The 21,984-nt window shown below is 38.7% G+C and overlaps 6 protein-coding genes across 6 annotated transcripts; 4 read left to right on the top strand and 2 right to left on the bottom strand.

The window, feature by feature from the left end:
• Positions 1 to 384: 384 nt before the first annotated feature.
• PAS_chr2-1_0882 (uncharacterized protein) lies at positions 385 to 1,341 on the top strand (the record flags this gene model as incomplete). The annotated part of the gene is made up of 1 exon (XM_002491631.1): positions 385 to 1,341. One exon carries the CDS (start codon positions 385 to 387, stop codon positions 1,339 to 1,341), a length of 957 nt encoding a protein of 318 aa, XP_002491676.1.
• A 130-nt stretch (positions 1,342 to 1,471) lies between these two features.
• PAS_chr2-1_0745 (uncharacterized protein) lies at positions 1,472 to 3,226 on the top strand (the record flags this gene model as incomplete). The annotated part of the gene is made up of 1 exon (XM_002491630.1): positions 1,472 to 3,226. The coding sequence occupies one exon, from the start codon at positions 1,472 to 1,474 to the stop codon at positions 3,224 to 3,226; it is 1,755 nt and encodes a 584-aa protein (XP_002491675.1).
• A 151-nt stretch (positions 3,227 to 3,377) lies between these two features.
• PAS_chr2-1_0744 (Cytoplasmic heavy chain dynein, microtubule motor protein, required for anaphase spindle elongation) lies at positions 3,378 to 15,827 on the top strand (the record flags this gene model as incomplete). The annotated part of the gene is made up of 1 exon (XM_002491629.1): positions 3,378 to 15,827. The coding sequence occupies one exon, from the start codon at positions 3,378 to 3,380 to the stop codon at positions 15,825 to 15,827; it is 12,450 nt and encodes a 4,149-aa protein (XP_002491674.1).
• PAS_chr2-1_0743 (uncharacterized protein) lies at positions 15,824 to 20,224 on the bottom strand (the record flags this gene model as incomplete). The annotated part of the gene is made up of 1 exon (XM_002491628.1): positions 15,824 to 20,224. One exon carries the CDS (start codon positions 20,222 to 20,224, stop codon positions 15,824 to 15,826), a length of 4,401 nt encoding a protein of 1,466 aa, XP_002491673.1.
• A 147-nt stretch (positions 20,225 to 20,371) lies between these two features.
• On the top strand, positions 20,372 to 21,454 carry PAS_chr2-1_0742 (Hypothetical protein; the record flags this gene model as incomplete). The annotated part of the gene is made up of 1 exon (XM_002491627.1): positions 20,372 to 21,454. One exon carries the CDS (start codon positions 20,372 to 20,374, stop codon positions 21,452 to 21,454), a length of 1,083 nt encoding a protein of 360 aa, XP_002491672.1.
• Positions 21,455 to 21,522: 68 nt separating this feature from the next.
• Positions 21,523 to 21,975, bottom strand: PAS_chr2-1_0741 (Translation initiation factor eIF1A; the record flags this gene model as incomplete). Its single annotated transcript, XM_002491626.1, has 1 exon — positions 21,523 to 21,975. The coding sequence occupies one exon, from the start codon at positions 21,973 to 21,975 to the stop codon at positions 21,523 to 21,525; it is 453 nt and encodes a 150-aa protein (XP_002491671.1).
• Positions 21,976 to 21,984: the final 9 nt, after the last annotated feature.

Genomic DNA, 21,984 nt, shown 5'->3' with positions numbered 1-21,984 from the left:
AATACAGCATATTACTCAGTTCCAAGACAGTGAAATAGTGCCAGATGTATGGTACGTTTTTGTGGACATGACTCAAGGAGGCTAGATTACTTCAAAACTATCAATTTTTGGCTGAATGCCAGCCCGACTATCAGACTTTATGTCTTCTCCGTTCCCGGAAGCTGTTAGATACATTCTCTTTGCGATCGAACCTTCATCCTTTATTCTTGTTTTCTTTGCCCTTAGCCGCCGTTGATTATGTTTTCTTTGCATGTTTGCATGCGCCAAGTGTAAGCAATACATTGACTATGGTGCTGTTCATCTTTAATCTGGTATCGCACTTAGATAGTGGCTTACTTTTTTTTTCCTACCTCTTCGCTATGACATACATATTACGCAAACATAATGAAAGAACCAGAAGAATTTGACCTCAAGAAGCTCTTTCAAGGTTCGAGAGAGTATGAGATCCTTAGCAAACTTACATGCAAGACTGTTGAACATTTAACTTGTACGATATGCCAGGATTTAATGATCATACCATTTGTCACATCGTGCGGACATAGCTTTTGCTATGGATGTATTTACGAATGGCTTAGGAAAAGGCCAAGAACCTGTCCAATATGCCGAACCACAGTCCAAGCGGAACCCATACCAAATCATTCGCTCAGAAATATCCTCAGTCAGTTCATAGAAACGTGCTTAGAAATATTTCCAGAGGTTGCTGACACCGTTAAAACAATTCATGCTCAACAGACGGAGCTCTTTGAGAAAGATTCTAAAAACAAAGCTTCTTTGTTTGGATCAATATTTCAAAACAAAGGCTATGCCGTCTATGATACTGACGACGGTGTTACTCGTTGTTCTGAGTGTCATTGGGAGGTTCATGGCTCTTTGTGCTTGAATTGTGGCCGAGAACTAATAAACCGACAAAGCGCAGGCGATGAAAGTTTGGAAGACGATTCCGAGGGCGATGCAGTTTCTATTGTTGAGGAGGACAGTATCCTAGATGAAGACGAATCAGAGTCAGATTTTGACGACTTTGTTGATCACAGAGATTTACACGCTATCTTAAACGAAGAGGCACAAGATGAAAGAGGGGTTGATTCGGAATCGGAGGGATCAAGTGATGAAGATTTTGGCCACAACTACGGAAGTAGTAGAAGAGCGGTGGTTGAAATCAGTGATGAAGATGAAGATACAGATACAGACAGCAGAGACGAGGACAGTGACAATGAGCCAGTGACTCAATCTGTTCATTGCTCTAGCCGTGCTATTCCTGATGATAGTTCTTCTGAACTTTCAAGCTTGGAATACATGGAACGGGAGTTTGATGTATGGAACGGATTCAGCGACTCAGAGTAAGGCACTCTTTATACCTTCACTGAAAGAAAGTCGACTGATATTTTTTAGGGTTGGGAGTTTCTTCGTATAGCATTTGTCGCGACAAGGACTAGTCTAATGATAATTGATAATGAACGCTACCTAGTATCTCATGACAATGTCACTTACGAGTGATTTACCTAAAGAGTTTCCTGATGCAGTTTGGAATGCTATTGCAGCGTATCTCCCACAGCAGGATGTTGTCAATCTGGCTCTGGTAAATTACAGACTTTATGTGATAGCGATTAGGAATCTGTATCGAAATCTATGGTTTAAGAAATCTGTGGTACTCCCTAATTGTCATCTTGAAAGTGCTGCCTATTGGACTCTAATTGGAAGCTCAAGTAATGTATTGGCAAAGAAAGAACTTCATAATCAGATCTTCAAAGCCAGACAAGCCGTGCTGCTTCAGAGTTTAACAATCAATCCTGAACTATTGATTTACATTGAAAAAGTGGCTATCTTTGAAGATTCCAATAGTGACGACACTGCCCAAATCAATGAGAAATTGATCGAATTAATAAAGGGAAACTGCTTGAATCTTCAGAGTTTTCAAGTTTTTAACAAGAATAGAGACCTTCATCTGTCTGATCGAGAGCTCCCGCACCTCAAGAAGCTGAAAACTTGTGCTATCAACCATCTTTTGCAATTGCAAGAATTGCCAACCAGTTTGAAACATTTACATGTCAATCTTCTTGATACATATAAGATCGAGAAAAATGCGTGTTTGGAAACCAAGACGGCTCTGCTTCGATTGTATGGTCTTGAATCTTTGTACTTGTCATCAGACGAAATCTCAACCTTAACTTTCCTACACTTCGTAATCAATGATCTTAAGCCACCAAAATCAAAAAAGTTTCAGTTCAAAACCCTTAAAATCATTTACTACCACGGATTCAACGATTACAACGCAACCTTGAGGGATCTTATACTATCATTCATATATGATTACTGTGATTTGAGTGCATTGGTCAACTTGGAACTAGTTTTGGGCTGTGATATTCCAAACTGTTCGTGCTTGCCTTCATTTTCTGATGAACTGTGTGAAAAAGGAAAATTAACTAACCTACGCAAACTCGCATTCATTGAGAAAACTGAGCAAAAACGCCATGATTTCGTTGAAAATTGGGATATTTCAGTTGGCAGACTGATTCTCAAATTACCTGCAACTCCCGATGTAGAGTATTTGTCTATTCGTCACAGTCCTCCCCCTGACGGCAACCTTGAAAACGGTTTAGAGGGAAACTTCATAAGGAGAAAAAATCTGTACCAAGATGTTTTACCTAAGCTGAGGACTCTCCGAGTTTTGATCTCGCCATCATTTTTTGCATCCTGTGCATGTTATGAAACTATAACTTCAGATCTTTTGTGGAATGGGTGTAACTGTGAATTTTGTTCCAAGTATCTCTCTCTTTTTGATGAGTACATAATGAAACACTTCTATCTTGACACGTCTAGTGGACTTTTAAAAGATGTTATTTCTCCAAGATTTTTTGCAGCAGCTGCCAACTCTTTGGCTAGGCGGATGTTTACACCCAGTGACGTGATGCACAATGCTTCGGATTTGGATTTACTAAGTTTCCCTCCAACATTGAGCACTTGGGACTTCCATGGATACTCATATTTCATGCATCAAGATGGCTACAACTGTGAATTTAATCAGAGCCTCTTCCCGCAATTGGCAAAGGTTATCAGCCACTTCATGGATGACTACGTCCAAGGGTGTATGAAGCGCCTTCCACTTCTGTCGTTCTGTATTCTCAGCGGAGTATACTTTGATACTTCTGACAGACATTCTACAGGAGGACCCAAGAGTCTCTTTGATGACCCTGGAACGAAGCCAGATTTAGTTGTTAAGGATCACTAAACTGTAGTTTAGTAGGTAGATAGGTTTCTATAATGCTTATGATTAACGAGTTAATCAGTAGCGCGCCCACGATTTCCAGATCAGCTTCTATGTTCTAGCTTCTTATAAACAAAGGCATATACGCATATACCTACCTGTTTTTGCGCAAGCAATGACAAATATTGATATTGATCACATCAATAAACAGGAAGTTCCAACGGGGAGTATAACCGTTGAACGGTTGAATGAATTTGTTTTTGGACTATCTAGATTTGTCCAAGGTGCATCGAAAGAATCCATAGATCAATTCCAATCAGCTGAGGCATCAAACTCCTTTAGATCATTCATTAAGACACCTTCAAAAGGTGCTTTGTTTGTGTATAAGATGATCTCTGAACAAGATGAAACTACTCTCACTTTTAGAATTCTACTTAACACAGTTCCGAGATTAACACATGTTTCCTCAATTCTTGCACTACTGAAAGATACCGGCCCTATTAAAAGTGAACGTGATTTACAGATTATCAATGTCCCAATAACGGAATTTGTTGAAAAATCATTAGTAGGCTATTTAAAAGATCTGGTTAGTCAAACTGTGGGCACTTTCTTTGAAGCATTCACTAGAGAAAATCAACAAACACACAACTTGAGTCCATCATTCACAACCACGAAAAGAAAAATAGCCGAACTAACATTGGCATTAGAGCAGTTTCAACAAGAAATCAAAGTTCCTGAGCTTTTAAAATTTACTCATGCGACAGTACGGGAGGCACTTGCTCAAAGTGTTTCCACAGGCGAATCTCGACCTCCTGTTGACTTCATAAACTCAGCGTTGATTGAAAATCCAGAGTACATCAACGAAATACACAGCATAGTCAACAATTGGATAAGATTAGCACAACAGATAACTCATCTTTCTCATGAGCCGGATGACGGATCCAGTGAAGATGAAGTTAGATTTTGGATTACACTTGAACACGTTTTGATTCTCCTTAAAACTCAGCTGGAAAGCCCTGAGGTGACCGTTTCATTAGAAGTCTTGAAAAAAGCTAAACGGTTTTCTGCTACTGTCAGTTTTATTCCTGATACCGGAATCAGCCAAGCTCTTTCCATTGCCTCACAGTATACCCCGTTTTTGAAAGAGATTCCAATGCAAAGTTTTATTACGGCTACCGATATACAGAAACTCCAAGAGTCCGTATCAGATGTTTTCTACAGTTTGAGAAAATTAAAATCTACAGAATATCCCGTTCCAAGAGCTTTGATATGGATTGAAACTTTTTCCAAAGATATTAAAAAGAAGCTGCAACTAATAATCGAACAGTACCATCTCATGTTTTTACCATTTGATGAATTTATCCAAAAGACCGCATCCATTGAAAGATTTTTTGTTAATTTACATGAGCAGCTGCAATTGTTTATTGAGCTAGCTAGGCTCGTTGTTCGCAAGAGGTCAGAGAAATATTTGCTCATTAAAGTCAACCTACAAACAGATGAAATGGAGGAGCAACTTCAATATGTAAAAAGATTTAGATCATCTCATCATGACCTCTATAATATTATTCATCATATAACCAGTGTACAAACAATGGTGAATAGCAGTGATCTTTTTAGAGCTCTGGAGTTGGCATATGAGCCGATGAAGAACTTAAACTGCATCGACACATCCTCTGAAGGTAAAGCTTCCTTTTCAGCCGCAGAAGCAATTTACACCGCCAGAAAGGAACAGATTGAAGCACAATTGATTGGGATATTCAGAGACAGGATGGACCTCGCATCAACTTTTAGCCAAATGATTCAAGCATACCAAAGCTTTAGTTTTCTCCTCTCCCGCGCGTCTGTCGTGTATGCAGTTCAAGATCATCGTTTACAGCTGCTAAAGTTTTTTAAGGATGAAGTCACTCAAGTATCTTTACAATTATCTCATGATTCGTCTCTTGAGAGTCTTTTGCAACTCCGAGGAGTAACCCGAATGAGCCATGCAATGTTAAATTCCATTCATTTAATAAACAAGCTTGAGAAATTAGTGGCAAAACTTGAACTTGTATTAGGCAATGACTGGAACCAGTACCCTGATGGTCAAAAACTACAAGCTGATATCTTCAATCTTAAATCAAGGCTCAATACGCAGGAGATATACTCACAATGGCTCGAGAGATATAAAGGTCTTGATGAAGATTTATTACATAATAAACCCGTTTTGAGAATTGTTAAAAACATAACTACCGATCACCTTCAAGTTTTTGTAAATTTTGAAGATAAAAACTTTCAGTTCTCAAAGGATATCGAATCTCTCATTAACATGGGATTCGATGTACCCCAGAATCTAATACGTGCAAATAAAAAGATCAAACAAATTCTTCCAATAGTTACAGGCCTCTCATTATCACTCTTGCTATTTGCCAGTATAATGAAAACAGTTGACCAGTATGAAATGTTTCAGATCCTTCTCCGACCGGCGATTGAGCAAATAGTTCAACAAATATCTCATATATTGGACACTACTTGGGACATTGTGCTGAAAGCTCAAGATTTGAAATATCTCGTACAGACGGAATCCAAACCTATAGAAATACAAGTTTTTGATCTAATTATTAAGACACAGGATGATATCTACCAAGCATACCGACAGCTTGAAAGTCTTATTATATTCAAAACGAAATTGCATGAGCTATTTGTGAAGTTAAAGGAATGCCCTTTTTCTTTGATTTCAATCAAGGGAGCATTATCTCTATTTCAAAAGATTGTTAATGATCTTTCCATTCATTATAACAACGAGGTGATGTCAAATTTTGCTAGTTTTTTGAATAATGAGCTTTTAGAGGCTTTGAGAAAGAAAGCTGCCCATGAGCTTGAAAGGTGGCGAGATCACTTTACCAACCAAACATCTGAGTGTACTATCAAGTCAAAACACATAGTTGAGATTGAGAAACGGCAGGTATCAATTGTGCCCCCACTTCAGTATTTTAAGACTATATGCGTTCAAGAACTGGGCCAACTTATTGAGGTAGTACAAGAGCAAGAAATGCTAATATCGGGTTCAAAATCTGAAATCAATAAGTTTTCGTTCGTAAGCGATTTACTTTATGAAGATATTGTACTGTGTCTAGAATCGCTAGAGAGAAGTTATCATCTAGCAATCACATACTTCAATACGTGGTACGAGTGCGAATCTTTGTGGCATTTAAACTTGCAGGACGTTGTGTCTCAGTTGAACAATGAAATTGAATTATGGTCAACCTTTGTTCTAGAGTTCAATTCTGCAAGACTTACTATAGATCAACCAACCTACAGACAAGGTCCATTGTTTATAAATTGTGAGCAAGTATATGATCGGGTCACTTCCAAGTATGATCAATGGCAGAGTGATATTCTTCTGAGGTTTGCAGAGTTATTAGAGGAGACAGGCCTATCTCTAAGATCATCCCTAAGTGAAGCAAGGGCGAAGCTGGAATCCAGATCCATTGACCCTAGAAACATGAAGAGCACAATTCGACTGATTGTTGACATCACCGAAGTTCAAGAGAATATTCCCTCTTGGAATAGACATGTTCAGCTTTATGAATCTGGCCAAAAAATTTTACAGAGGAGCAGAACGAATCAAAAAAATCAATCACTGTCTCACCACCAACTATTCTCAGATTTTATGTCTGTGTCAGATCTTCTTACCTCAAGGCTCACTTCTTTAGAAAAATTACATAACAATATTGCAGAAGATTTAGAGTCCGAGGCATCGACACTATCTGAAAAAATAGAGTACACGAAGAACAAGTGGAATTTGGAGAAGCCAATATCTGGAAAAATGAAACCAATGGATGCGTTAGAATCACTCAAAATCTTTCAAAAATTATTCACGGATTTGGAAGAAGAGGCTCAGAGAGTAAATGCAGCCATTTCCTTATTAAAAATTCCTCTTCGTCCTGCATTCGATCTTCAGGATTGCCGAATTGAGTTTAACGATTTAGAATCGGTTTGGAGAACTATAGAGACCATAAATGTAGATATTGAACATATTCGCAGGGAGAAATGGCTGAATCTAAAAATTGTTACCCTTCAACAAGCGCTTGAGGAAATATCTTTAAAAGGAAAGTCTACTCCTGTTGCAATTCGTCAGTATCTTGCATTTGAAGAAGTCCTCAATGAAATTAAGAGATTGACTGAGGCCGTAGTAATCCTAAATGAACTTAAGAACCCTAATATTAAACTACGACATTGGAATCAGCTTTTTGAACTGCTTGAGCGGAGTCCAATCGCTCTGGAAGAACTGACTATTGGCACTCTTTGGGATCTCGATTTATGTTCATCTAGGGGGCCCATTCAGGCTTTGGTAGAGCAGGCAAATGGAGAGGGATCAATCGAAGATTCTCTTTCAAAGCTCGACAGTACTTACCAGAGTTTATTCTTTGAGACTATTCTTTACAAGGGAAAATACAAGATCATCAAGGGATGGGATCGTTTATTTCAACAATGTAGTGATGACATCAACTTACTGGCCTCGATCCACCACTCTACCCATTATAAAACGTTTCGGCATGAGGTAATCACTTGGGAAGATAAGCTAAATGAGCTTTATAGGATCTTAGATACTTGGGTCGATGTCCAGAAACAATGGGTGTATTTGAATGGAATTTTTGATGAAAGTGTTGATATCCAAAGATTATTACCCTTAGAATATTCAAGATTTCGTAATGTATCATTGGAATTTACTAGTTTAGGTCAAAACTTAGGATTTTTGGTTCTTCAGATTCGTGAAGAAAAGGGACTTGCGAACAAGCTGAACACTTTACAGAAAGCACTTCAAGTGATCAAAAGATCTCTAAGCAAGTTTTTGGAAGGTCAACGTGATATTTATAGCAGATTCTACTTTTTGGGCGATGATGACCTGATTGAACTTATTGGACAGTCTAACAACCTTCTTATTGTATCAAAACACATCCAGAAGCTATTTCCAGGAGTTTCAACTTTAATTCAGCAAGATACCAAAGTAATTGGTTTGAAATCGCCTGAACAAGAGGTGTTTTATTTGAACAGTCCTGTTCTTGCCCAAGGAGCGGAACTAGTGAGTTTTCTACAGTTGCTAGAGGAGGAAATCAAATGTTCATTGTCTTCGTATATTACCGAAGCATTGTCTACCTGGAATAAATGCATTAGTGATCCTTGCAATGATTCCTTGCTGCTGCACCTACTCGAGTCATTTCCTGGCCAAGCAATCATTGTTGGACTACAATTGTTGTGGACCAACGTAATAGAGCTTAACTTTTTACCACCTGTGGAGGCAGAAAAAAATTACTCAAAAATACTGAGAACTGTATCCAAGTTGGTATTAGGTGAGATAAATCATATTTTGAGACGAAAACTGGAATCTATTATTATTGAACTATTACATCAAGCGAACTTTATATCTGAATGGACGCAGCAAGAAATTTCGTTGAGTTCCCCTGAATGGTCGTTACAACAGAGATTTTATTTTGACTCCTTGTCAACGACAACCACCCAAATTATTGTTAAACAAGGACTTGCTTGTTTCCAGTATGGATATGAATATCTTGGAATTCCACCAAGACTTGTGTATACCCCATTGACTCACAAAGCTTTCATTTCAATGACTCAAAGCCTTGATCAAAAACTTAGCACATCTTTAGTTGGACCAGCTGGAACGGGTAAGACTGAAACGGTTAAGGCACTGGGTAATAACTTGGGACGAATGGTCTTAGTATTCAATTGCGATGAGCTTTTTGATTTTCAAGCTGTTAACAGAATTCTTCTTGGAATCTGTAGGGTTGGAGCCTGGGCTTGTTTTGATGAGTTTAATAGACTGGATACAAGCACTTTAAGTGCACTTTCGACTGAAATTGCAAAGATCCAGTTTGCCTTGCAGTCATCATCAGCAGTGGAAGTGGAGATACTCAATTCCTTCACAGCTATTAACAAGGCTTCAAGTATATTCATTACAAGCAACCCAGACTATTCTGGGAGATCTATAATGCCTGAAAATCTGAAGGATAAATACAGAGTCATCAACTTACTTCAGCCAGACTTACATATGATTGTCCAGGTTCAGTTGACTACGCAAGGCTTTCGAAATGCACAAAGCATAACTTCGGCCATAACCCCTTTTTTTGAACAGATGAAGCAATTTTGTACCGACCAAATTCATTATGATTTTGGTTTGCGAGCTTTCAAAGGGTTGCTGGCTAATTGTGGAGCCCGTAGGCGGAGAATTTCAACGCCATCATCAGATGCTTTTACTGAGGAAGCTGAATTTAAATTGGTACTAGATAGCTTGGAAAAGATAATTCTACCTAAGCTTGTCGAAGAGGACGAAAAATGGTTTAATACTTCTATAAAAAAGTTCAAATACTATTCAGAATCTACTCAAGAACCTAACAATCTTGCCAAGAAGATTCATGATCTTGCCAAAGATAACGGGTTTAATACAGGGAGCAAATGGCTGAAGAAGTTGACTCAGATGCATGATATACAGACAGTGAACAATGGTGTAATTCTGGTTGGGCCCTCAGGTTCTGGAAAAACGACGGCAAGGAGGCTTTTGTTGCAAGCCATGAAGGAAGATGAAAATGGAGCTGATAACATATGTCATATAATCAACGCCAAGGTTCTCAAGAAAGAGGAGTTGATAGGGTCATTAGACATAACTACACGGGAATGGACAGATGGAGTTTTCACTTCACTTCTTCGGCAAGTAAACCTTAATTTACGAGGAGAATCTCGCAAGCGTGTTTGGTTTGTGTTTGACGGTGCAATTGATCCGGTTTGGATTGAAAGTTTGAATTCAGTTTTAGACGATAACAAAGTATTAACCCTTCCAAGCGGAGAAAGACTTTTTTTTCCAAACAACTGCCGAGTCATTTTTGAGGTTGAATCACTGAACAATGCCACTTCAGCAACAATCAGTCGTTGTGGGATAGTATGGTTTGGCCAATCTCTGTTTAGTGTCCATGACGTCGTTGAGTATGAAATTTGCCGATTAGTGGACCCTACCACGCAGAACGCAACAAATAATTTGATGGAGAATACTCAACCTGCTCTTATTTCGGCTACTTTGGAAATGTTTGCAACGGAACTTAGGAAGCATCTCAGAGGAAACCTGTTGAATTCATTAATAGAATCTGTTCAATATGATTTCCACGTGGAGAATTTCAGCCATTCAAGAGTTTTAACTACACTCTTTGCCCTCCTTCGGCAACAGCTTAACCGCTTACTGGATTATTTGAGGGTAAATTCCTCGTTAACGAATTTCAGTTTTACTAAGTTTATTCGAAGATCGCTTCTTGTAGCGTTGATCTGGTCTTTTGCGGGCGATTCCACCGATGATGTATCTGCAAAGCTTGAGAAACTACTATTGGGCAGCCCAATGTTTTTAGAAGACGCACCATTTTTGGGACCCATTATTAATAATGTATGTGAGTTGCCAGATGGGCAGTGGAGAAATTATGAAAGTGAAATCAGTGTCAGCCCTTGCATCGATATATCTCAACCTAATTCTCAGGTAAACACTGTGGACACCATTCGCAATGAGAAGCTAATTTCAGGGTTGCTGAGTATCAATCGACCGATACTTTTAGTGGGACCACCAGGATCAGGAAAGACAATGAGTATCTGTTCCGTGTTGCGGAAATCAAGCCGAGTTATATTTGTGGCAATGAATTTTTCGAAGGAGACTTTACCATCGACACTCATTAAAACCTTAGAACAGTATGCTACCTACAAGCAACGAGGAAATAGACTAATTCTGAGTCCCGATATTGAAAGTAAGAACGTTGTCGTTTTCTGTGACGAAATTAACTTGCCCATGCCTGACCATTATGGTGTCCAGCCATTAATCGAACTACTAAGACAAATTTTTGAGTATTCTGGCTTCTGGTATAAAGGAAATTGGGTTACTTTAGAAAATATTCAGTTTGTTGCTGCCTGTAATCCTTCGACAGACCCTGGTCGAAATAAGTTAAGCCCCCGAATTGTTGGCAAGTTTGCTGTATTTCTAGTCGACTACCCAGGCAGAGATTCTTTACTAATGATCTACAGATCATATATTGACTCTGTATTAAGGGCAACTCCTAACCTCAAAGGGTTTTGTGATCCGCTGGCTGAGTCTATGATTGAAATTTACGAATGCTCCCGGAAGAAATTTACTCCGTCACAAAGGAAACACTATGTTTATAGCCCGCGTGAACTAACTAGGTGGTCTAAAGGGATATATGAGGCTGTAGCAGGTAGTGTGAATTTGGAGCTGGATCAGTTTTTAAGAATTTGGGTCCACGAGGCCATTCGACTCTTCTGTGATCGTTTGACAAACAAGGATGAAAAATTTTGGTGTTTTCAAATGATAGCCGAAGTTGCTAGTAGTCACTTCTTGAACATAAACAAGGAGAAAATATTCCGGCAGCCAATGCTCTACACTCGATGGATTTCAGGGTCATATGAAAGTGTTGACAGTTCTGAGTTACTATCCTTTTTGAGTCAAAGGTTGATGGTTTACTCAGAAGAGGAAACTGAATCTTCCATGGTGTTGCATGATGACTTGCTAGACCACATTCTTCGCATCGAACGTGCACTTAATCAAGTTCAAGGGCATTTAATCTTAGTTGGCCCAAGTGCAACTGGCAAGTCGAGCTTAACAAAGTTTGTTTGTTGGATGAATCAGTATAAATTTGTGCAGCTTAGCACATGGAAAGGATATACGATCCTTAACTTCGAGGAACAGCTTCGGAAGATACTAGTCGATACTATCAAAGAAAATCAGATTGTATTGCTGATCGACGAAAATGATATATCCGACACGTCCTTTATTGAAAGAATGAATAATTTATTAGCAAATGCCGAAATTCCAGGATTATTTGAAGGCGATGATTTGAACTTACTCATCAGTTTATGCCAGGAAGCTGAACCGTTGCTTGAAACTCATGATGAGATTTTTTCTTGGTTTTCTAAGATTGTTGCTCAAAGATTACATATTGTCATAACCATCAATGACCCAAATGATACTACAAAACCAGATTTGGTATCTTCGCCAGCACTTTTTAACCGATGTGTTGTAAATTGGCTTGGTGACTGGTCAGTGTCGACGCTAAAACAGGTTTGTGCGGCTCAACTAGAGAATCTTGATCTAACCAATTATGAAGGTTCTGAAAGTCCTGGTGATATATTCCGTAACAATATAAATGAGGCTTTTGCTAAGATTCATTCGTCTGTCGAGTTTTCCGAAATTACTGCAGGTCATTATCAGGCTTTTTTGGGAACTTTCGTCAAGTTAGTAAACGAGCAAGGGGAAAAAATGCAAGATAAGCAAAACCACCGCAATATGGGGCTTGACAAAATAAAGGAGTCAGTTTTAGAAGTTGAACTACTGAAAGAACAATTATCTCTAAAAGGAGATGAGTTAAAGGCGAAAAATGCTGAAGCAAATAAAACTTTAGATACGATGCTTTTCGAACAGAATGAAGCTGAAAAAAAACAGGAAGTATCAATCCAGATTCAGAAATCTCTTGAGATACAAGAGAAACGCATTAGAGAAAGGCAAGAGATTGTCGCTCAAGATCTTGCAATTGCAGAACCAGCAATAGTCGAAGCTCAGCAAGGGGTGAAGAATATTAAGAAGCAACATTTGACCGAGCTTAGGTCCATGCTGAACCCTCCAGAAGCAATAAAATTAACTTTAGAAGCTGTAGCTGTATTGTTGGGGTTTGAGGTTGCTAACTGGAGGGAAGTTCTATCAGTTATTCGAAAAGACGATTTTATTGCCAGCATTGTTCACTTTAATGGCGATGAACAAATAACACCAGAACTTTCTTCGTACATGGAGGACACTTACTTCAATCATCCGAACTTCAACTTTGAGTCAGTGAATCGAGCAAGTAAGGCTTGCGGACCGTTATTACTATGGGTGCAAGCTCAGCTGAAGTATTCGCAAGTCATTGAAAAGGTGTCACCACTGAGAGATGAAATGTTATTTCTTGAGGAAGAAGCTTCTGATGCAAGAGCCCGGCTTATAGCCCTAAATGAAATGATTGAAGAATTGGAGGGAAGTATAAACGGTTACAAGCTGCAATATGCTGGTCTGATCAGAGAGATAGAAAATATCAAGCAGCAAATGGAAACTGTTGAAAATACTTTACTCAGGAGTGTCTCACTTTTAGAGAGCCTTGCGGCCGAGCGTGATAGATGGTCCATGTCTAAAAGTGAATTTTTTGATAGACGCAAAACCCTTGTTGGTGACTGTTTGATTTCAGCTGCCTTTATCGCTTATTGTGGTTTCTATGGGGAAGAAACTAGGAGGGCACTGATAAGAAAGTGGAAGACTGTTTTGGAACTGCTGAATATTTCTTTCAGAAATTCTCATACTATTGTTAATCATCTTGGGGTGTTCGGAGATTTAGTGTCTTGGGAAGCATTTGGTCTTCCACGCGACAATATATCCATAGAAAACATGATCATCTTGTCACAGAGTTCCAAATTTCCATTTATTATTGATCCTTCTGGTAAAATACAAAATGTGTTGACCAATTGTATTTCGGATCAGCCTCCAATAGTAACTAGTTTTCAAGACAGATCTTTTGTGAGACAGCTTGAAAATGCCCTGCGTTTTGGAAGCACTATTATTCTACAAGACGCTGAGCACTATGACCCCATTATACGTCCAATATTGGGAAATAGTTTTGAAAGAATAGGTGGAAGAAAATTGATCAAGATTGGGGAGCATAAAATTGATTTCTCTCCTAAATTCAAGCTGATTCTAATTTCAAAAGATCCAAGCGTAATAATACCTTCATACGTTGCCAGTCGAACCACAATTCTTAATTTCACTATTACTGAGAACTCTGTTGTTTCTCAAGTTTTGAATAACGTCCTAAAAATAAGGTACCCTGTTGTGGATGATCAAAGAATAGAAGTGATTAAAATTAACAGTGACTACCAGATACAATTAAGGTCACTAGAAGATGAACTGCTCGACAAACTTTCAGAATCGGAAGGAAACTTGCTAGAAAATAGTGAGCTTCTGAAAACATTAGAAAGTTTGAAGCAAGAGTCTAAGCAACTTAGTGAGAAGATTAAAGATACAGAAAACGTCATTACTACCATAGACGAATTGAAGAATAAGTATACAAGTTTTGCTCATCATTGTTCAAAAATATTTCGGGTTCTACAAGCACTTTCCAAGCTTAATGGGCTTTATCAGGTATCGGTAGACTATATGATGAACATTTGTATACATGTTTTGCAGATTAGCCAAGATACTAACTCCCTGGCATCAATAATCAAAAAACTCTACCAAGAAGTATTCAAGAGATCAAGGGTATCAATCAAGGATTCTCACGAGAACGTTTTCATTTTGATGCTCTTATCTTCTTATTTTGGTCCGAGCCATCGTTTTGTTGAGCAAGTTTTGGAACCACTATCAAGTGCACCCGTTATTAATGCCACCGAATTTGTTAAATTACTCTCTACGGGGATGGATGTCAAAAGTGAAGAATCCCAGTCAAATTGGCTGGAAGATTCTGTAGAACTAGGGGACCAGGATCAGTTAGAGAAACCTTTATTAGCTTGCAGTCTACTCACAGAAAAGGCTACACTCAAATTGAGTTTTTCAGATGCTATAACCCAGATTTTATTTGATGGCATTGTTCCCTATTCTTTTAGTGATATTGCAACAAGCTCAGCTGATAATCTGGTCATTTTATGTACAACAGGCCATGCTGACGTGACTACTAATGTTCAGTTCTTAGCAGCAGAATCAAATGTGGACTTGAAGATAGTTTCAATGGGTGTAGAAGAATCAGTGATGATGGCCAAAAAAGAGTTATCTATATTGGATGATAGTTGGCTCTTACTCGAGAACGTACAAATGTCTCCCAGTATATTGACGGCAATTATCGAAGTTTTCGAATCAAACACATTAACCAAGAAGATTTTTATGACCTGCAATGAGAACTCAAAGATCCCTGTTCCTCTTCTAAAGATGGCCAAACTTGTGATGATTGCTGAACTTCCTGATCTGTCAAGTTATTTGCGAACAATTTTTAATGGACAATTATATTGTATGAAATCTCCTCTACCTTTCGAAAAAACTCATGTATTAATGTTAGCTGGTTGGCTTCATTATGTTATACAGGAAAGAATGCGCTACGCACCGCTTGGGTTTTCCAAAAAGTATGACTTCGGTAGAACCGATTTGGTTTCGGCCTTATTTGTCATAGATAAATGGATTGGATCCGTTTCGAAAGAAAGGACAAATATAAACCCGGATCAAATTCCATGGGATGCCATCAAATATATCATCACAGAAATAGTGTACGGGGCTCAATTGGAAAACGAAGAAGACAGAAAAATTGTATCAACGTTAACTAGTCATCTCTTCAGAAGTTTTTCATTTGACGATGAATTTCATCTGATTACTACAAAGAATGTCAAATGCCTCGCTCTTCCAGATCATAAATCTGTGGATTCGTATATTGAATGGTGTGAATTGCTACCTAAACATATTCCTATGAAGTGGATCGGATTGGATAACACAGTAGCAAACGATGCTCAGCAACTGGAGATTAGATCAAATCTGACTGACACTATAATGCTGCTTAGTGAAGTAAACATTGACAAACACTAGATCTGTAATAAAATACTAGAAACTAAAGGATGTAATTGCTTAAGCTCAAGGCCTTTTCTCAAGTCTTTCCAACAAATTCCGAACATATCTAAGTCTTGAATAATAATACAGAGACTGACAAATAAGTCCTCTTCCTTCAACCACCCCAGGTAAGAATCTTCCCGATCCACGAAGAATCGTAACTCATTTTCACTGTCCTTGATTCTTTCATATAGCTGACAGCGTTCCGTTTCGGTGATTCTGCTTATATTTTTCAACAGCAGTTGATTTAACTGTCTTTTAAGTAAAATATCATCTTGGTAAAAATTATGTTTCTCCACCGTGAACAACAACGTATTATTGTCGATATACCGCTTTAACCTTTTTTGACCCAGGTCAAAGTTAAGGACAATTTGATATAGAATGTCGGTATGCTGAGATAAATGATTGTCAAAATGCCTGATGACCTCCTTGGTCATCTTGTCCGGGACAGCATAGTCTATGTTGAGAATATAAGAGAAAAACTTAGCAGCGACAATTCTCAACTCTTCATCATCATCCCACAACCTGAAGTAGGCTAACAGAAATACACGAGAAAAAAAATGGGAGGATTTATCTTCAACCACTTTCAAAAACGAGGCCATTGAATTAAAAGCAGCTTGACGAACTGGAAAAGGCATCTCTTCACATGAAAGTGAACGCACGGCATTGAACCAGCGGATGAAATTTATGTCCTGATTCCTTTCATATACTTCAGGCAATGAAACCCATCTGGCAACATATGGCGCTAATGAAATTAATGCTGAACATTTGATGTCTTCGCTGTTATGATCCTCTATAAATGGAAATAAGACGTGAATCCGATTGCTAATGTCTTTATCTTCAAATGAAAAGGTCACGAGAAGTTTTTCTAACAAAATTAATGCTGTCGCCTTAACATGGCTCCATAAACTGCTATTGATTAGTCCCCAAAGAACTTGGACCAATGGGCCTGTAACATCTTCATCTAATTTTGATACGTTTTCTTCAGCAAACTTCAAAGCAGTTAGGCACGTTTCGTCGAAATTTGAGTTAATGCTTAACAATAAAAGGTCCCTGAGGCTCTCTCGATCATCCAAAACTAAATGGAAATTTAGTAGATACCTGAGGATATGAGATGCCAATAGCTGCTTGGCACCATTCAAAGAACCAATTGTGCTAGTTTCCTGGATTATATACCAGCTAGATAAACTTTCAATAACGTCGAAGGATATCTGTTCGTAGTCTTTCGACACAATTTGTAGCAGTTGGACAGCTAGTTTGGTTGTAACAGCACAAGGATTATGCCTCACAAGATAAATAGCCTTTGCACATACTTTTTGCACCAAGCGAGGAGGAAATGATACTTCTGTAGTATTCATTCGAATGACACCCTTGGTCAATAGCACCTTTATAGCAGTTAGGAAGCCAAATAGTTGATTCTGGTTAGAGAGAAGACAACCATCCAAGAGCCTACAACTCTCAGAGAATAGATCATCAGCAAGGACAAATGCGGGGTATGCCTCGGCGGCCATCTCTCGTACTTGCCAATCATTGCTAGCCAAAAAATGTAAAACAAAAGGCTTAAGCTCTTCTAAGCCATTATATCCTTGACGTACTTGTAACCTAGAAATAATAGTAAGAATTGGAAACACCATCTCTTGCTTTTCGGTTTCTTTAGAACTAGCTACAATGTTAAGATTCATCAAAAGAATGTCTCTAACACCCCTATACTTGGAAAAAAAAGTTCTCTCGGCCACCGTAGGCAAAAACCCTTGAACCTTCTTTGAACCAAATAACCTTCCTTGCAATGTGGCAAATAGCATCACAGCACAATTTCGAACTGCCCATGTAGGATCGGCAAATTTAGATAGAGACAGCTCAAGAGCATCATTAATATACGGCAGGGCAATAGTTGCTAGTTGGGATTCCAAGTAAATTGAACGAATGCAGTTAAATGCATTTACTTGAGGAAGATCAATTCTCTCAGATTCATTTACGACGATTGGAGATTGGGCGATTTCAATAAGGCTGTTGAACGTGTATTGAAGTAGTGGCCTTTCGTCATCAATCTCGCTGGTAAGGACGGCAGTAATCAGGAATGGTAGTCCTCCGGATCTCCTAGTTATAAACTGAGATTTTGACTGTATCAGGGAAATATTATTCTCCAGCCACTTTCTAGGCTGACAAGAAAGTGAACTTCCTGATCTATTGCATCGATTGCAACATGTGATGAATGTAGGATAGACCGAAGAAAATGCTCCAGGATGTCGAACAATTGCCAACTGAGAGAGAATCAGATCACCGCAAGCAACTACTTTTTCATCTTGCAAAAACGAATTTGGAACTTTCTCTAACAGCACGCGGAGTAAGTTAGAAGATTCTTTGACAGATCTCCACGAATAACTAAGAAGAAGTTGTGTGGCAGATCCATATGAGGCCTCAAACTGAGATTGGTGTGAATCCTTGAAGTCTCCAGGCAAATTACCTTCTGGGGAATCGTGTGATAAGACGTCTTTCACAATAGCCCAAATCCTGTGCGAGTGGCTCAAAAGGTCGTCAACTAGACTTTGAATGAAATTGGGGTCAAACAAGGAAAAATCAAGGCACTCAAACAATAAACGAAAAGCTTCAAAGTATCCGTGAGTGCTTTCTTCAGAGACGGCTCGGACCAGATCAGTCTCTGCTTTCTGTATAGCAGTCTTCAGTTGTAAGTTCAAGTCATTCAGTAACTCAGTAGCCATCCCTCTATTGTTGGATGAATGACCCAAGAAAAGGTAGGATAATACACGAGCACCTCCATCACACCTACGACTCTTAATATCTTTTAGCATAGCAAAAGCCCTATTGCGAATAAATTTTAAATCATTAGGTGAAAAACTATCTCTCAGAGAATGGGGTGACATCAATAGTAGTTCTACCGATCGCTTTCTGATATCTTCGAAATCGTCAGTGATATTATCAACCAGAAAACGTAAGAAATCTTTGTCGTATAAATCGATTCGAAAAGGAAACTCTAAATGGAGTTTATCAAAATGCTGTGGATCTAAAGTATTATCTAAGCCCGCTCTTAACAATCCATGGTATACCTTATATGCAAAATCCTTTCTATGGTGAGATACTGCGGGCCTTATTTCGGTTTTTAAAAATTGCACCAGAGATTTGAAGAAGGAAAGATACTGCTGAAGTTGAACTTGCTTGTCTTCCAACAACCTTTTCGTAACATCACTGTCCTTCTTTTGCAGTTTATTACAATCCCTGTTTAAACCATACGCAGAATCCCGAGCCCGTGAAATGAACTGTTTGAGTATAGCAAAAATCTCGTCTCTGGTTTCCATATCTTCCAAAAGAGAAAAAGAAGACAAATGATTTATAACTATCTCAAAAACATACGGATGAATAGGTTTTGAGTTCTTATTGGAAGCTGTTATAATTGCTAACGCTCCAATTCTCAACTGATCAGACTCTCCAGCCAGGAGAGCTTTTATGATGCTCAGGTCTATGAGAGCATCAGACCCGTGAAACGGCTCCTCTATCAATCCAAGTTCTTGGCCAATTCGTAAACATCCCAGAACACAGGATATATCAGACGAGGAATTGTCGATAAAAGATCTGATAAATATCTGATAAGCATTAGAAGAAATCTTGAACAAATATGGCAGCAAATAAATTTGAACATTTTTTCTCAGGCGTTCATCTAATAAGGAGGAGATTACTGGTTCTTGCCACAACTTTAACCATTCTGCATCATTCTTGTCCATCGATATATACAATTGTTTCAAAATTGTTTGAATAGCCTTACCAGCTGGATTGGTCAATGTGCTGTTGTTCATCAAGGGTATTGTTTGACTGAAAAACTCTGGCTTTCGGCGTATAATGTATGTAGCGTCTATCTCTTTGGACAAATGCTCCAGTATGAAGTACACCACTCTCAAGGTGTAACTTTGATCTAAAATATACAGAGTCCACGACTCAAATAGTCGTGTGCGCTGTGCTGCAGTTTTTGATTTCTTGAAGAATATCAACAGTTTCAAAAATAACTCTCGTAAAGAGTTTCCTAAAGGACCGCTGGATTCAGTCCAAAAATCAAGAATATAATAAAACAAGTAGTTAGCCACTTCAATATTCAGAAGCCCATCTAAACGTAACTTTATTTGGTCATCCGATACTTGAGTGGCACGTAGGATCCATACACCCAAACTATCACAGCTCTTGATCCTATTCTCATTTATTCCAGTAGAATCTTTAAACTGCTTGATTAGACAAGGAAAACTGACTTCGATAAATGAAGACTCTGAATCTTTATACGGCCTGATTATATCGTTTGGCTTCGTAGATATTAGTAAATTATACCATTCTGCAGCAGATAAAGCTTCTAGATCTGGTGGAAAGTAGACCATCTCTCCCTGAATTTAGGTCAGACGTACTTCAGTAATTTTTTTTTTTCAGAAACCCAAATTCGAGAATTGGTTTAAAGTGTAACTAGGTCAAGTATCGTCACAACACCAACACAGCCTATACAGGTACGTCACACGGTTCTTAGAAATATGGTGGACGATAAATATATTGGGCTTGCTTTAGCTATCAGCTCTTCGCTTGCGATTGGAACCTCGTTTATTATTACAAAAATGGGACTAAATGACACGTCTAAAAAGCAAGGATCTAACGTTGTGCAGGGACACGAGTACCTGAAGAATCCATTATGGTGGGCAGGTATAGCTACCATGGCTTTGGGTGAAGTCGCTAATTTTGCTGCATATACCTTTGCACCTGCCATCCTTGTGACTCCTTTGGGAGCACTATCGGTTATTATTGGTGCGGTATTAGCTGCCATGTTCCTGAGAGAGGAACTGGGGACTTTGGGTAAGATGGGTTGTGCAATCTGCCTCTTGGGATCAGTAATCATCGTTCTGCATGCCCCAGAGGATAAGGAGATTAACACAGTAGATGAAATTTTGGAATATGCTACGCAGCCAGGATTTTTGTTTTATTGTTTTTTGGTAACTTCGTATACCTTGGTTACTATCTACAAGATAGTCCCTAAATATGGACACAAGAACCCCATGGTTTACATCTCCATATGTTCCGTAGTTGGCTCTGTGTCTGTTATGTCTATTAAAGCTTTTGGAATAGCTTTGAAGCTCACATTTGGAGGTAATAATCAGTTTACTCACCCATCAACTTATTTTTTCATTCTGGTAGTGGTGGTGTGCATTATGACACAGATGAACTACTTCAACAAAGCACTGGATCAGTTCGAGACTTCAATTGTAAACCCTCTTTATTATGTCACCTTTACCACGGCTACATTATGTGCCTCATTCATTTTATTCAAAGGGTTCAATACCACGTCTTCAGTGAACATTATTTCTCTTTTGTGTGGGTTCCTTATCATTTTCAGCGGAGTTTATCTTCTGAATATTTCTAGAAAGTCCAAACAGACAGAAAAGCTGTTTTCTTCAGCTGAGGATGGACTGGGAGATTTTCCTTTCGACAATGGGGTTGGTGGACTACAGGTAAGACATTCTATGCAACAACCAAGAAATCGGACTGAGAGCTTGAGCCAGTTAGACAACGAAGAGTCTGTTGGCCTGAGACGTTTCGATAGCTTTGAACTAGATGATAGGTAGTAACTTGTATATTATAGAGCAAAGAGAATAAACAGAATACTATACATACATTTCCTCGCTGTATTTCTTTAAATATCGTCAATATCAAGCTCTTGCTCCTCTTCCTCTTCACTCTCAGCACCAAACTCAAAGTTGACGTCGTCGTTGTCTTCCATACCAAAGGTATCGGTCTCATTGATCTTGGCAGATTCAGGCAATTCGCCGTTGGATTTCAACGTTCTAGCCTCGTCAGCATTATATTTATGAACAACATCACACTGATCATCTTGGAAATCTCTCAAAGACACCAAAATAATGTCACCTTGGGACATCCATACCTTCTTTCTAAGCTTTCCTCTAATGTGACCCATTCTCTTGATTCCGTCAAAACAGGTTGCTTCAACTCTACCATTTCCGAGCATTTTGGTAATCTGTGCATACTCCTGACCTTCCTCTTTGTAGATCAGCTCTCGCTTCTGACCGTGATTATCGTTCTTTCCTCTTCTTCTATTTTTACCACCTTTGCCGTTTGATTTACCCATGATTTAAAT

Source organism: Komagataella phaffii, chromosome 2, assembly GCF_000027005.1.
Source record: "Komagataella phaffii GS115 chromosome 2, complete sequence".
Taxonomy (NCBI): domain Eukaryota; kingdom Fungi; phylum Ascomycota; class Pichiomycetes; order Pichiales; family Pichiaceae; genus Komagataella; species Komagataella phaffii.
This window is presented reverse-complemented; position numbering and strand designations above follow the sequence as displayed.